This window comes from Cetorhinus maximus, chromosome 22 (genome assembly GCF_964194155.1).
Source record: "Cetorhinus maximus chromosome 22, sCetMax3.hap1.1, whole genome shotgun sequence".
NCBI classification, from domain to species: Eukaryota; Metazoa; Chordata; class Chondrichthyes; order Lamniformes; family Cetorhinidae; genus Cetorhinus; species Cetorhinus maximus.
This window is the reverse complement of record NC_135900.1, coordinates 70,670,621-70,686,362: the sequence shown is the minus strand read 5'-3', so window position 1 is coordinate 70,686,362 and position 15,742 is coordinate 70,670,621. Positions and strand designations below refer to the sequence as shown.

Sequence of the window (15,742 nt, the reverse complement as noted above, 5' to 3'; positions counted from 1 at the left end):
TTACCTTAATGTCAATATGGACAGGGGAGGGAAAGCAATAAACTTGGGGTTGGGCTACAGATTCTAAAGGGACTAGATTGGGATTCAATAAAATTACTGAAGTGTTTTCGTGAATGTTGGTGTTGTTCACATTTTCTTCATAATCACTGAAGCTTCACTGATTATTGTCATTTGTATTTTTTAACTACCTTTCTGCTGAGTTTTCAATTGTTCCATATATTCTACAATTGGTCAGAGAATTGAAGAGAAACATTTGAGACTGTGCGTGAGCAGACAATTGGTGTAGGACCCTGACCGGAAGTAGAAATTCTTCAGTTACTGACTCACCTGTTTTGTGTTTCCAGCATTCCCTCTTGTTTCAACAAACCTTTATTGAAGCGGTAATCCTGAATAATGAAAGCGCCGAGAGAACAAGTGCTCCACACAACTCACTGAAGGGTTGAAAACTGCTCAATGTATCTAAAAGGCAGCCAGAGTTGTTTCCTTCCTGTATTTGACTGCATCCCTCCCTTGAAGCTGTTCTCTCTTTATCTGACAACGCTATCATTTGGAGGTGATCTTATTCAGCTGTGTGGTGTTTAAACCATCTAATTTATTTTATATCTGCAGCTATTGACATGTGTTTCAACAATCCATGTGGATCCAATGCCTCCTGTACCCAGCAGGACAGAAGCTTCAGATGCTCCTGTGTGACTGGCTACACCTGGAATGGATCTGTCTGTACAGGTGTGTGATGGGAATCATTGAAGCCATTGGAGATTGAATTGAAGTTACTGCTTTCATATAGGACTGGAGATTTTGTCAAGTTCCAAACCAGACTGGGACAGGGGTGGGATTTGGATGTGAGTTTTGATGTTATGCTTTGCCTGTGAATGGTACCATTAGGACCCTCAACAACCAGCTATGACTCACCTCATGATCCATCTGACTATACCGACCTCTGGGACTCACACATTAACAGGTATTGGGGATAAAAGCAAAATACTGCAGGTGCTGGAAATCTGAAATTAAAACAGAAAATGCCGAAAAAACTCAGCAGGCCCGGCAGCATCTGTGGAGAGAGAAACAGAGTTAAAGTTTTGAGTCCGTATGACTTCTTCAGAGCTAAAGAGAAATAGAAATGTGATGGATTTTATGCTGTTTAAGAGGAGGTGGAGAAGGTGGAGCAAAATAGAAGGTCAAGGATAGGTGGGAGCTAAGGAGAGATTGACAAATATGTCATTAACACAAGACAAAGGGAGTGTTAATGGTAGATATTAAAGACTAAAGAAGGTGCTGACAGTTGCATAAAGATAAGGTAACACAATGTCTTAATAGCAAAACAAGGGTCAGAACTCTGTGAAAACACAAAATAGAAACAAGTGACAGATGGCCCTGTGGGGGGTGGGGTTGGGGAAAATAATAAAAAATATATATTTTAAGAAATGAATGAATAAATAAATAAAAACAAATTTTTAAAAATAAAAAACAAATAAAAATTTAAAAATGAATTAAAAAAGAGGGAACGATGGAGGAGAGAGTTCATGATCTGAAGTTGTTGAACTCAATGTTAGGTTTGGAAGGCTGAAAAGTGCCTAATTGGAAGACGAGGTGCTGTACCTCCAGTTTGCATTGGGCTTCACTGGGACATTGCAGCAGTCCAAGGACTTACATGTGGAAAATTTCTTATTCCAGTCCTACTCAGGCCCCCTCCCACAACTCTTTCTTTGGTACATCGATGACTGTATCGATGCTGCTTCATGTTCTCGTCTGTACTTGGAAAAATTTATCAATTGTGCTTCCAATTTCCACACCTCTCCCACCTTCATATGGTCCATCTCCCACATTTCCCTTCCCTTCCTTGACCTCCCTGTCTCCATTTCTGGTGATATTTTGTCTACCAATATTCATTACAAGCCCACTGACACCTACAGCTACCTCGATTATAGCTCCTCACACCCCGCTTCCTGTAAGGGCTCCATCACATTTTTCCAGTTCTTCCACCTTCATCGCATCCTTTCTGATGGTGCTACCTTCCAAAATGGCACTTCTTCCTTTTTCCTTAACTGAGGGTTCCCTCCAACTGTGGTTGACAGGTCCCTCAACCGTATCCGACCTATCTCACGCGCCTCTGCCCTCACCCCTTCCCGTCCCTCCCAGGACCATGATAGAGTCACCCTTGTCCTCACTTTTTACCTTACAATCCTCCACAATCAAAGGGTCATCCTCTGCCAACTGCAGTATGATGCCACCACCAAACACATCTTCCCCTTGCCCCCACCCCGTTAGCATTCCTTAGGGACCATTCCCTCCATGACACCCTGGTCCACTCCTCCATCACCCCCCACTCCTCATCCCCTTCCCACTGCAATCACAGAAGATGCAACACTTGCCCCTTTACCTCCTCCCTCCTCACCGTCCAAGGCCCCAAACACTCCTTTCAGGTGAAGCAGCGCTTCACTTGCACCTCCTTCAATTTGGTCTACTGTATTCACTGCTTCCAATGCGGTCTCCTCTACATCGGGGAGCCTAAACTCAGGCTAGGTGACCGCTTTGTGGAACACCTTCACCCAGTCCACAAGCATGACCCAGACCTTCCTGTCGCTTGCCATTTCAACACATCACCCTGCTCTCATGCCCTAATGTCCATCCTTGGCCTGCTGCAATGTTCCAGTTGAAAGCCAACTGTTGGGACTTGTAAATCACAGTTGACAGCTTGTTGTGGGATGGCTGAGTTGGTACTATAGATAGAGTTTATCAGCAGACACTTCTTGTATGGAACACATTCTGATTATTTACAAGATACTCAGCAGTTACTCAAGTGTGCTTTCACATCAAACCCTATCTCCATACTTCTGAATCTAACTACGGACTACTGACTACAAAGGTAGCCTGTGCTGCTCCCCTATAGGTTACAGGAGATCATGTGATCTTCCTTTATAACATCCTTCTTAAAGATATATTACACGTTACATAAAACCATAATTACCACACCAAGGCAAACTGGAAGGGACAGCACCTCACCTTCTGATTAGGCACTTTACTGCCCTCCAGACTTAACATTGAATTCAACAACTTCAGACCATGAACTCTCTCCTCCAACTTTACTCCTTTTTTAATCCAATCATTTTATTTTTATTTATTCATTAATATTAATTTTTAAAAAATAAACTATTTTTTTTAAATCATTTTTTCCCAGCCACCCCACCACCACCCCCCTAACAGGGCCATCGGTCACTTGTTTCTATTTTGTGCTTTCACAGAGTGCTGGCCCTTGTTTTGCTATTAACACTCTGCTATCTTATCTTTATGCCACTATCAGCACCTTCTTTAGTCTTTAACACTACCATTAACACTCCCTTTGTCTTGTGTCAATGACATATTTGTCAATCTCTCCTTAGCTCCCACCTATCCTGGACCTTCTATTTTGCTCCACCTTCTCCACCCCTTCCTAAACAGTATAAAATCCATCACATTTCTATTTCTCTTTAGCTCTGAAGAGTCATACGGACTTGAAACTTTAAATTTGTTTCTCTCTCCACAGATGCTGCCAGACATGCTGAGTTTTTCCAGTATTCTTCTGTTTTAATAACAGGATGTTTAGCAAATGTTAACCTGAATCTCAATCTGGACAGGGGAGGGAAAGCAAGAAACTCGGGATTGGTGACGGATTAAAAAGCGATTAAAATGGGATTCAATAAGGATGCAATACATTAGATTAAATAAAGTGTTTCAGTGAATGATGGTGTTGGTCACATTCTCTTCATGATCACTATAAACCTTCATTGTCATTTATAATTTTTAACTCTCTACCTTCCTACTGAGTTTTGAATTGTCCCATATACTCAGTGCCTGGTCAATAAATTGGAGAAAAATAATTGAAACTGAGGCTTGAATTTTCGCTCCTGGTGCAGGACCCACAGAGTCAGCACAATTCCCCGTTTCGCTAACCTGACCCAGGTGAAAGTGGCCCAGAAGTTCCGATTTTTGGTCCCATGTAGGGCAGGTGAAAATGAGTGTCGTGGTGGGTGATGTTGGAATGAATGTGGAGGCTGGCAGATGCGGAGGTGGGCAGTACACCTGCACTTTGTTGAGGATTTTAAAAAATAATAAAACAAAAAAACAGCCTTCCAGACCTCATCCCTCACACCCCCCACACACTTCCCATGCCACTTCATGTCCCCAAACACCACCATGGTCCCTCATACCCTCCATGCCAGCCTATGCCCCTGTATCACCCTCATGGGCCCTCATACCATCCATACTAACTTAGGCCCTCTACTCAGCCCTCATGGCCCCTCATACCCCGCGCCAACCTATACCTCTCTGCCCACACCCATTCCACTTATACACTCCATGCCAACTTATGCCCCTCTACCAGCCCCAATGGCCCCTTATACCCTCCATGCCAACCTATGCCCCTCTATCCACCCATGTCCCTTAATAGCTCCTATGTCGACTTAGTGCTAACTTAATGCCAACCCATGTCGCCACCCACCAACCTCTGCCCTTACACTAACCATGCCAACTAACCCAGTATCCACCATGGGAAGACCTCAGGACTCATACTAAGAAGTAAAGTTCTTATGTATCTATTGATGAATTCACTATTTAAGTAAAAAACACTCATTGATAAAAACCCATTCACTACATTTAACTTTCTTTAATCTCTTATAAAAACAAGCATTAGAATTCATAGCCCACTTCAAAGAGTTTATAAGGACTTGGAGCTGTCAATCAAACTGTGAACTGTCAGGCATTCCTGTAAGGTAAGTGCCATATTCAGCAGCTGGACTTCTGGATCCTGGCCTCCACAACCAATGGCCGGGAGCCTCTCCATCTTGACGAAAATTCAGGCCTGAGTGAGCAGACAATTGGTGTAGGGCCTTGGCCTGAAACAGAAACTCCTCAATCACTGATTCACCCATTTTGTGTTTCCAACATTTCCTGTTGCTTCAGATTTCTAGCTGTATTTGTATTTTTCATTAAACTGTTCGTTAATTCAATTCCCTCCTTTGTTATCCCTATTGTCCCACAACAATCCCAAAATTGCCAGCTCTTGTTGGACGTATTGCAGGTAGATTCATCACATGATCTCAATCCTCCCACTGTCCAGCCCTCAATCTCCAACTATTGGTCACCCAACATGTCCATCGTTCCCACACCATTCAATAGTGAACTGAATGACAGTTACTGGATCGGATAGTTATTGATCTAGGATCAAACAGCCTTTCAACTCATCTTGTTTTGTTTCTCGCCCTATGATTTTCACCCAAGTTGCTCACTGCAATGTTTGAGAGATTATTCTTTAATTGTTGGAGCATCCAGGTAAGTTTTGTTGTGTTGTCCCTCTATCCGCTCCTGAATAAATTGACTCATTGCTGTTGCTGCAGTTGTACAGATATCCACCAGACGAACGTCTATTCTTCATGCCACACCCTGGACTATTCATCCTTTATAAAAATTATGTAGGTTCAGGACTAAATCTGGGTGTATGTAGAAAGTTTAAGATTCACAAAACTGGGGATCCTCCAATGAACTCTTCCTTCCTTCTAAACTCCAGATGTGAATGAATGTCAAAGTGGAAGCCACAACTGTCACAGCTCAGCCTCATGTTTCAACAGCCCCGGCTCTTTCCAATGTGTGTGTAAGGCTGGACATACTGGAGATGGAAGGAATTGTACAGGTAACTGACACTGAATCCTCTTGGGAAAATTTTTCCATTTCTTTTGCAATTATTAAGAGGAAATAACTATATCTGAGATTACGTTTCAGCCAAATCCGATCTCTTTCCTTGTCTGGATGACTCATCTACGCACTGCCTGAACGAATCGGGCCAATTAATTCTGTATTATAACATGTTGGGAGGTGTACAGACATTGACAAGGTGTCACTGCCTCGAAATGTGTTACTGAGTAGAACATGGAAACTTAACTGATGCAATGAATCTGAGCAACAATTTAGTACAGAGAGAACTGTGAATGTTTGGTGAATCTCACTCTTAAGGGAGAGAACTGTCCTGTTTTGATCTGTCACCATGCATTGATGAGGTTTTGCTTATTCTACAAGTGACTGAAGATACTCAGTGTATAATTTTTCCTGAAGCTATTTATTAAGAACTATTTACAAAGACCTCATGCTAAGTACATGGTTTTCTGGACACAGACTAATCTGTGTCTTGCTCTCTTGGAGCCTCTTGGACATCTGACTCTTGATGCCATGCTTACAACATCATTAACATCATTGTCTCACTAACATAACCATTAACCCTTTACTGTTCATCTCCCCTCAAGTATACTCCCAAAACTCTTACATTATTTTATTAAACATTACATCCCTACCATTTGTAAACCTCATGTATTGTTTACAGTTTCCATCCAACTCCTACCTCCTCCCCATCCACCCCGCCCAGTCACTGTCACCAAAGGCATCAACCCCCAACTGTGATGTTGGCTCCCTTGGAGGACATGTTGGATGTATGTGTTCAGTTATTTTCTTCTTGGAAAACAAACACATTGGTGGAGTGGGATAGCTGCTTCTCATGACAGCTGGTTCCTGGGCTGTGACTCTTACAACAACCTGACTGTAAAGGCTGTGAAAAACTGATTTGGACGATCACAACCTGTTGAAAGGAAGAAAACAGAGTGATATTCTCTTTGTAGTCTTCTGTGTTGTACACCAGGGAAAGGTAAAAGCACCAGCTTGAAAAAATGAAGCACTTTCATCTCCTGTGAAGAACTTTGCAGCTTTATTTTTCACTGCTGCTGTGACAACAAGAGAAGTATCCAGTACCTGAGACATGAATGAATCTGGTAGACAAAAATAAGAATGAAGAACATCCTGAAGACACTGCTGGATGTGAGGAAAGGAAGACTTCCTTACTACTCTTAAGGTAGAATTTTCCCTTTCTGATGGTAGTGGTATCATTTCCATGCTTGCTTCAGCGTAAGGCTGATCCACTGCAGACAATGGGATCGCAAGATTAGCATGAGAAAGTATGGGAAGTATATGGTATTCTGTAGACACACACTGTTCTGTGTCTTGTGATGATCGTGTCTTGCACTCTTGGAGTCTCTTGGTCATCTGATCTTGAAGTCATGCTTACATTATCATTAACATCATTGTCTCATTAACATAACAATTAACCCTTTAGAGTCCAATGTATCTAAAAGGCACAAGGTTTGAGGATTTTTTCCTGTAATTACATGCATCTTCCCTTTGAAGCTACTCGATTTTTATGGGCTATAATTTTGTCAACCCACTACTACATCGATGAGGCTCTACTGAGCTGTGTTTGAAATTTATTCTAAACCATTTGTTTTATATCTGCAGTTATTGACGTGTGTCTCAACAATCCATGTGGACCCAATGCCTCCTGTACTCAGCAGGATGGAAGCTTCAGATGCTCCTGTGTGACTGGCTACACCTGGAATGGATCTGTCTGTACAGGTGTGTGATGGGAATCATTGAACCCATTGGGAATGAACTGGAGTTACTGCTTCTATATAGGACTGGAGACTTTGCCAAGTTCCAAATCAGACTAGGGAAGGGGTGGGATCAGGGCGTGAATTCTGGAGTTGGTACTGCCAGTGAAGAAATAAATTGATGAGTTAATCATCAGTCTCTGGTTCCCTCACAATGAGACATCCCACTGACACTTCCTGTCAAGTCTAAGACATGGACTCATTGGGTGAGGGGTGGAGATTGTTTACAAATTGTTGAACTATACCCAGAAGGTCCGGGGAAGGGAATTTCCTTACTTCAATTTCCCAGTGCCTCGGAATCCTGGATTCCTATACATGGGCGTGATCGACACTGAGCACAAATGAGGTGAAAACCGGGATGGATGTCATGACTGCAGCAGTAGCTGCTGATTTAAGTGGTTAAGGTCTTGGAGGGAGCATTCACATCACGACCTGTTAGACTGTTAATCAGCCTGAAAATCATTCCACTAACACACACAAACTAAAAAAGGGCATTCTGTGATTTTACATCTCCCTGGTTCAGCATCTCTGTAGAAAATGATTTTCCAAGAGTCATGTGGCTCAAACCTAAATCTGGGTGCATGTAGACAGTTTGAGATCCACAAAGCTGGGGAGCCTCTAATGAACTCTTCCTTTCTTCCAAACTTCAGATGTGAATGAATGTCAAAGTGGAAGCCACGACTGTCACAGCTCAGCCTCCTGTTTCAACAGCCCCGGCTCTTTCCAATGTGTGTGTAAGGCTGGACATACTGGAGATGGAAAGAATTGTACAGGTAACTGACATTGAATCTTCCCAGGGAAAATATTTCCATTTCCATTTCTTGCATTCCTTGTGAGGAAATTGCAATCTGGGCCTTTGGAAGGGGAACTTATAACATTCTGAATTATAACGTTTTTGGAGTTGTACAGACATTGAAAGGCGTCACTGCCTCAAAATGTGTTGCTGGATCGTAAATGGAACCCTGACTGGAACAATGACCAGAGCATCAAATTAGTACTGCGATAAATGTGAGTGTTCAACAAATCTCACTCTGAAGGGGTGAGAACTTCCCGATATATCAAAAAGGCACCAGGGTTGAGTTGTTTAGCAATAATTACATACATCTACCCTTGAAGTTACCTGATGTTTATGTGGGTTCAAGGCTAAATCTGGGTGTATGTAGACAGTTTAAGATTCACTCTAATGAACTCTTCCTTTCTTCTAAACTTCAGATGTGAATGAATGTCAAAGTGGAAGCCACGACTGTCACAGCTCAGCCTCCTGTTTCAACAGCCCCGGCTCTTTCCAATGTGTGTGTAAGGCTGGACATACTGGAGATGGAAGGAATTGTACAGGTAACTGACACTGAATCTTCCCATGGGGTAAATCCTCCCATTTCCACTTTCATTTTTCGAGTCATGTCATGAGTTCTCTCATGAAAGCATGTCCCTTGCCTGTTGTCTGATGCTGCTTCATTCTCAGGGGTTTTCTTGGCAGTTTTTTGTCAGTGGTGGTTTGCCATTACTATCCACTCTTAGGGGCAGGGTGATGAGACGGCTCCTAAGTTTACCTCACCCAGAACGTGGATCGAAGCTGCGTTATTGGTGACATTCTGAACCTTCATTTAGCCATCTAGCCAATTGAGCTAACCGACCCCTGACTCTTTAGAATTAATCATCCCATTTCCATCTTTATTCTATAAATGTTTTTTTAATTTGTAACCACAAAATCTGGGAGTTTCTTTCCACACAAAGCTTGATGGGAGTGGGAGTTGTGAGGAGGGTGCAAAGAGGCTTCTAGGGGATTTAGAGAGGGCAGGAACACGGGCAGATGTGGAATATAATGTGGAAAAATATGACCTTATCCACTTTGGTCAGGAAAACAGAAATGAGGAATAGTTGTTAAATGGTGAGGGATTGGGAAGTGTTGACGTTCAAAGAGACCAGGGTGTCCTGAGTCACTGAAAACTAACATGCAGGTGCAGCAAGCAATTAGGAAGATAATGGTATTTTGGCACTTATTGCAAGGGGATTGGAGCACAGGAGTAATGATGTCTTGATGCAATTGTATAGAGCCTTGGTGCGACCACACTTGGAGTATTGTGTACAGTTTTGGTCTCCTTGCCTAAGGAAAGATATACTTGCCATAGAGGGGGTGCAACGAAGATTCACCAGACTAATTCTTGGGATGGTAGATTGTCCTATGAGGAGAGATTGAGGAGACTGGCCTGTATTCTCTAGAGTTTAGAAGAATGAGAGGTGATCTTGTTGAAACACAGAAATTTTTTACATGGTTCGACAGGTAGATGTAGGAAGGATGTTTCCTTTGGCTGGGGTGTCTAGAACTGGGGGACACAGTCTCAGAATAAGGGGGAGACCATTTAGGACTGAGATGAGGAGGAATTTCTTCACTCAGAAGGTGGTGCATATTATGAATTCTCTGCCCCAGAGAGCTGTGGAGGCTCATTCACTGAGTATGTTCAAGATAGAGATCGATAGATTTCTACACATTAAAAACCTCAAGGGATATGGGGTTAATGTGGGAAAATGGCTTTGAGGCAGAAGATCAGCCACAATCTTATTGAATGGTGAAGCAGGCTAGAGGGGCTGAATGGCCTACTCCTCTTATTTCCAATGTTCCTATGTCCCAGCCTGGAGCGGAATCATATCCAGAAGCCTCTTAGTCTGTCACATACTGCTCACTGCCTGGATTCACTGACAGGATGCCTTTACTAATAATTATGTTGAGGATCAGGGAGGTTTTACTGATGATGTATGTATGACGGCCTCAAAGCTGATTCCGAATACAAAATAGCACCCTTTGGTGAGTCAGCAGGTGGGTGAGCTTATGTGAGTTCAAAGTTGGAAAATAAATCTCCTAATGTAACTGAATCCACTGTGTCCTACCCTCGTCCAGTTGCCTCGCACTGTCCCTTCTGAAGCTGCCCTTACTCAGTTACAACTCCACCCTTGGTACCTCATTGAATTATCGAATTTAGATGGGACAGCTTCATCAGTGAAAGACAGCTGGCTGAGGGGGCATTACAGCAGGGTCCCGTTCTGCTCTCAGTGAATTTACAAGCGCAAACTTTCAGGTGGGTCAATGTGGTTAGAAGAGGGTATTCTGTGATTCACTGCTCCCTAACCCAGGATCTATGTTGAAAATTCTAAGCTTTCCAGTGATTAGCACATTCCACGGAGGAGGGAAGAAAATTGGTCAAATATTCAAGGGAAGGAAAATGCACCAGTTAGATGGGGCTGAATTTTACGTCTCTTTTCCCAGCTTGCTGGTTTGGGGGGTGCGGGGTTGCAGGCAGGGTGAGCGAGGTGTGGGTGGGTGGGTGGGAGAGGCCATAAAATTCCCACAGCCCTCCAACCTGCTCTGACCTCTGCAATTTTACAGTGGGATGGGCAAGGTCTAGGTCTTGCCCCAGTTGAGGCGCTTAAGTGGGCAATTAATGACCACTTAAGGGTCATTTCCTGCCCAGCCTCAATTTTCAGGCTGTTTGGAGGACTCCAGCAGCGCGGCGGGGTTGGGGGGTGGGGGGCGGTAGTGAGGGGGCAGCCCAGTAGGTCATCCTGCTCAGTCTACCGGCAGGAAGTGGGGAAGAGAGCACCTCCATCAACGGCCTTCTCTCAACATCGGATTCTCCACCCATCCCCCCCGAATAAGATCTGCCTGCCTAGAGTGCTCCTTCACCCCTGGCTTCTGCACCAATGTCACCAAACTCTTTTTGCCAAACCTACCAGGCCTCACCTCCACTGCCCATCCTGAGACAGTCACACCTACCTGCTCCTGGACTCTGGGATTGAGCCTCTGGGTACTGCTTGGAGTCCCAGCCCTGTTCACTGCAGGTTGTAGCGATGCTGGGATTGGAGAGCTGCTGACCAATCAGATTGGCCGGCAGCTCTCTGACGCAGGACTTACTTCTGACAGAGGGTTGGAAGTACCATCTCCAGCGAATTACGCTCCATGGAGTGTCAAATGGCTGCGGGGCAGCCAGTATAGGTGAGGATGGGTTTGCCACAACACTCCGGGTGGCGGGCCAGGAAAGCACACCATCTGAAAAATCTTGGCAATGGTTTTGAGATATCATTCATCTGGAATGTGAATTTGTGTATAGGACTTGCACTCACTTTATATATTCAGTTATTGACGTGTGCCTCAGCAATCCGTGTGGTCCCAATGCCTCCTGTACCCAGCAGGACGGAAGCTTCAGATGCTCCTGTGTGACTGGCTACACCTGGAATGGATCTGTCTGTACAGGTGTGTGATGGGAATCATTGAACCCACTGGGGAATGAACTGAAGTTACTGCTTCCAAATAGGACTGGTGATTTTGTCAAGTTCCAAACCAGACTAGGGCAGGGATGGGATCACTGACAGTAAAGAAATGAATTGATATGTTTAACAACAGACTCTGGTTTCCCTCACAATGAGACATCCGACTGACACTTACTGTTGAGTCTAAGACATGGAAAGTGATTCACCGGGTGAGGGGTTGGAGGGTGTTTACAAATTGTTGAGCTGTACCCAGCATGGCCTGGGGAGGGGGGATTTCCTTACCTACTTTTCCCAGTGCCTAGGAATCCTGGATTCCCATACATGGGCTTGATCGACACTGAGCACAAATGAAGTGGAAACTGGGATGGATGTCATACTGCAGCAGCAGCTGCTGATTTAAACGGTTAAGGACTTGGAGGGAGCATTCACTTCACGACCTGTCACATTGTTAATCAGCCTGCAAATTGTTCAACGACCACACACAATTCTCTCCAAGGGAAGAGTGAAGATACAACAATAATAACCTACTGATTTGAATGTGTCAACCCACAAAAGGGCAGGGCCTGTGGATGTCAGAAGAGGGCACTCTGATTTTACTCCTGCCTAATTCGTGATCTCTGTAGAAGGTTGTTCTCCAAGAGACATGTGGATCAAATCTAAATCTGCCTGTATGTTTAAGATTGGCAAAGCTGGGGAGCCTCCAATAAACTCTTCCTTTCTTCTAAACTTCAGATGTGAATGAATGTCAAAGCGGAAGCCACGACTGTCACAGCTCAGCCTCCTGTTTCAACAGCCCCGGCTCTTTCCAATGTGTGTGTAAGGCTGGACATACTGGAGATGGAAGGAATTGTACAGGTAATTAACAACGAATTGTTCTGGAGAAAATCATCCCATTACCATCTTTATTCTTTTGATATTCTTTTTAATTTGTATCTTCAATGTTTGGGAGTTTGTTCCAGCCTGGAATGGGGATCATATCCAGAAGCCTTTTTGTACATCTGATGTAACTGCTTACTGCCTGAACTAACTGAGTCACTGGAGGATCCCTTCAGTGACCATTATAATATAGAATTACCTGGAAAAACTCAGCAGGTCTGGCAGCATCGGTGGAGAAGAAATCAGTTAATGTTTCGAGCCTTCATGGCCCTTCGGCAGAACTGGAGCATAGTTAGAAGAAGGGAGAAATATAAATTGGTTTAAGGTGGGTGGGGGGGGTGGGGGGGGGGGGGGGTGGGGGTGGTGGGGGGTGGGGGGAGAGACACATTGAGGGTGTGGTGTGGTGATTGTGGAGATGAGCAGATAATCAAAAGATGTCACAGACAAAAGGGTCAAAGAGGTGTTGAAGGTGGTGGTATTTGTCTGAGAAAAGTGCTAATTAAGAATGGAAGACAGGATATTCAAAGTACAGCTCTAGTGGGGGTGGGGTGGAAAGACTAAAGGTTTTAGTTTTAGATTTAAAAATAATGGAAATAGGTGGGGAAAGAAGAATCTATATAAATTATTGAAAAAAAAAAGCGGGGGGGGTGGGAAAGAAACGGGGTGGGGATGGGGGGAGGGGGAGTTTAAGATCTAAAGTTGTTGAATTCAATATTCAGCCCGGAGGACTGTAAAGTGCCTAGTCGGAAGATGAGGTGCTGTTCCTCCAGTTTGCGTTGGGCTTCACTGGAACAATGCAGCAAGCCAAGGACAGACATGTTGGCAAGAGAACAGGGTGGAGTGTTAAAATGGCAAGCAACAGGGAGGTTTGGGTCTTTCTTGCGGACAGACCGCAGGTGTTCCGCAAAGTGGTCGTCCAGTTTGCGTTTGGTCTCTCCAATGTAGAGGAGACCGCATTGGGAGCAACGAATGCAGTAGACTAAGTTAGGGGAAATGCTTTACAGCCCTCCGGGCTGAATATTGAATTCAACAACTTTAGATCTTAAACTGCCCCTCCCCCCATCCCCACCCCGTTTCTTTCCCCCCCCCCCCGCTTTTTTTTTCAATAATTTATATAGATTCTTCTTTCCCCACCTATTTCCATTATTTTTAAATCTAAAACTAAAACCTTTAGTCTTTCCACCCCACCCCCACTAGAGCTGTACTTTGAGTATCCTGTCTTCCATTCTTAATTAGCACTTTTCTCAGACAAATACCACCACCTTCAACACCTCTTTGACCCTTTTGTCTGTGACATCTTTTGATTATTTGCTCATCTCCACAATCACCACACCCTCAATGTGTCTCTCCCCCCACCCCCCACCACCGACCCCCCCCTCCCCCCCACCCACCTTAAACCAATTTATATTTCTCCCTTCTTCTAACTATGCTCCAGTTCTGCCGAAGGGCCATGAAGGCTCAAAACGTTAACTGATTTCTTCTCCGCCGATGCTGCCAGACCTGCTGAGTTTTTCCAGGTAATTCTGTTTTTGTTTTGGATTTCCAGCATCCGCAGTAACTTTTAGCTTTTTGTTTTTACCATTATAATATGTTGTGAGTAAGGAGGTTTGTTTCATCCCTGAAATATATGTGACTGCCTCAACAATGATTATGATTAAAAAAAGAACATTTTGCTGAATGAAGAAGTGGGGAAGCTGAGAAATAAACTCATACACAACTTAAACTTTTATACAAATTCAAAGTCTAAAAATGGATTGCTCAGCGTAGCTGAGACCACTGTCAAAAAACACCAACAGTTAAAAATCTGCCCTGTATCCTATCCTTGTCCAGTTACCTCTCACTGTCCTGTCCTGAAGCTGCTCACCTTTATTCAGTTACAACCACCCCAGGACCTCATTGAAATACCTGTTCTTCATGGGACAGCCTCAACAGTGAAAGACAACTGGCTGGTATTTCCAGTGGGCGTTATGACAGAGTCCAATTGAGCTCCCACACAATACACAAGGGCAAACTATCAATTGGGCTGTCACGGTTAGAAGTGGATTTTATCCCCTGGAGCCCAGGACCACTGTAGAAAATTGCTGGCTTTCCAGTGATCAGCAAATTCCACAGAGGAGGGAAGACAATCGGTAAAATATAAAAGGAAGGATTGAACACACGAGTAACCATATTTTTGGGATGTTACTCACTTGCACTGTAATTTTGTCTAAACCACCCGCATTCATTTTATACGTGCAGTTATTGACGTGTGTCTCAACAATCCGTGTGGACCCAATGCCTCCTGTACCCAGCAGGACGGAAGCTTCAGATGCTCCTGTGTGACTGGCTACACCTGGAATGGATCTGTCTGTACAGGTGTGTGATGGGAATCATTGAAGCCAATGGGGAATGAACTGAAGTTACTGCTTCCATATAGGACTGGAGATTTTGTCAAGTTCCAAACCAGACCAGGGCAGATTGGGATCAGGTTGTATGTTCAGGAATGCACTTTGCTTGTGAAGAACTGATTTGATAAGTTTAATAAAGGCTCTGATTCACCTCACAATATCCCACTGACACTTACTGTTGAGAGTAAGACAGGGAAAGTGACTCGCTGGGTGAGGGGTTGGAGGATATTTTCAAATTGTCAAATTGTATCCAGCATGGCCTACGAGGGGGAAGTTTCCTTACCTCCTTTTCCCAGTGCCTAGGATTTTTTTTTCATTCTTTCATGGGACACGGGCATCACTGGCGAGGCCAGTATTCACTGCTGTTTCCTAATTGCCCTTTAGAAGGGGGGGATGAGCTGCCTTTTTGAACTGTGGAAATCCACGTAGTCGAGATATACCCACAGTGCTGTTAGGAAGGGAGTTCCAAGATTTTGGCCCAGCGACAGTGAAGGAACAGCGATATAGTACCAAGTCAGGTTGGGGTGTGGCTTGGAGGGGAACTTGCAGGTGGTGGTGTTCCCATGCATTGTTACAGTCATGGGTTTGGAAGGTGCTGTCAAAGGAGCCCTGGTGAGTTGCTGTAGTGCATCTTGTAGATTGTGCGTTCCTGTACATGGTGTGAGATTGACACTGAACACAAATGAGGTGGAAACAGGATGGATGTCATCACTGCAATAGGAGCTGCTGATTTAAACGGTTAAGGCTTGGAGG

General features: G+C 44.2%; 1 protein-coding gene across 1 annotated transcript in view; it reads left to right on the top strand.

Annotated features, from left to right (window-relative positions):
- LOC144696332 (uncharacterized) overlaps nt 1-15,742 on the top strand; it is a 187,064-nt gene that overhangs the window by 74,315 nt on the left and 97,007 nt on the right. Inside the window, exons 15-16 of the mRNA XM_078567548.1 lie at nt 7,312-7,428; nt 8,676-8,798. Of these exons, the coding sequence (XP_078423674.1) occupies nt 7,312-7,428; nt 8,676-8,798 (240 nt within the window). The remainder of the gene's footprint in view (nt 1-7,311; nt 7,429-8,675; nt 8,799-15,742) is intronic.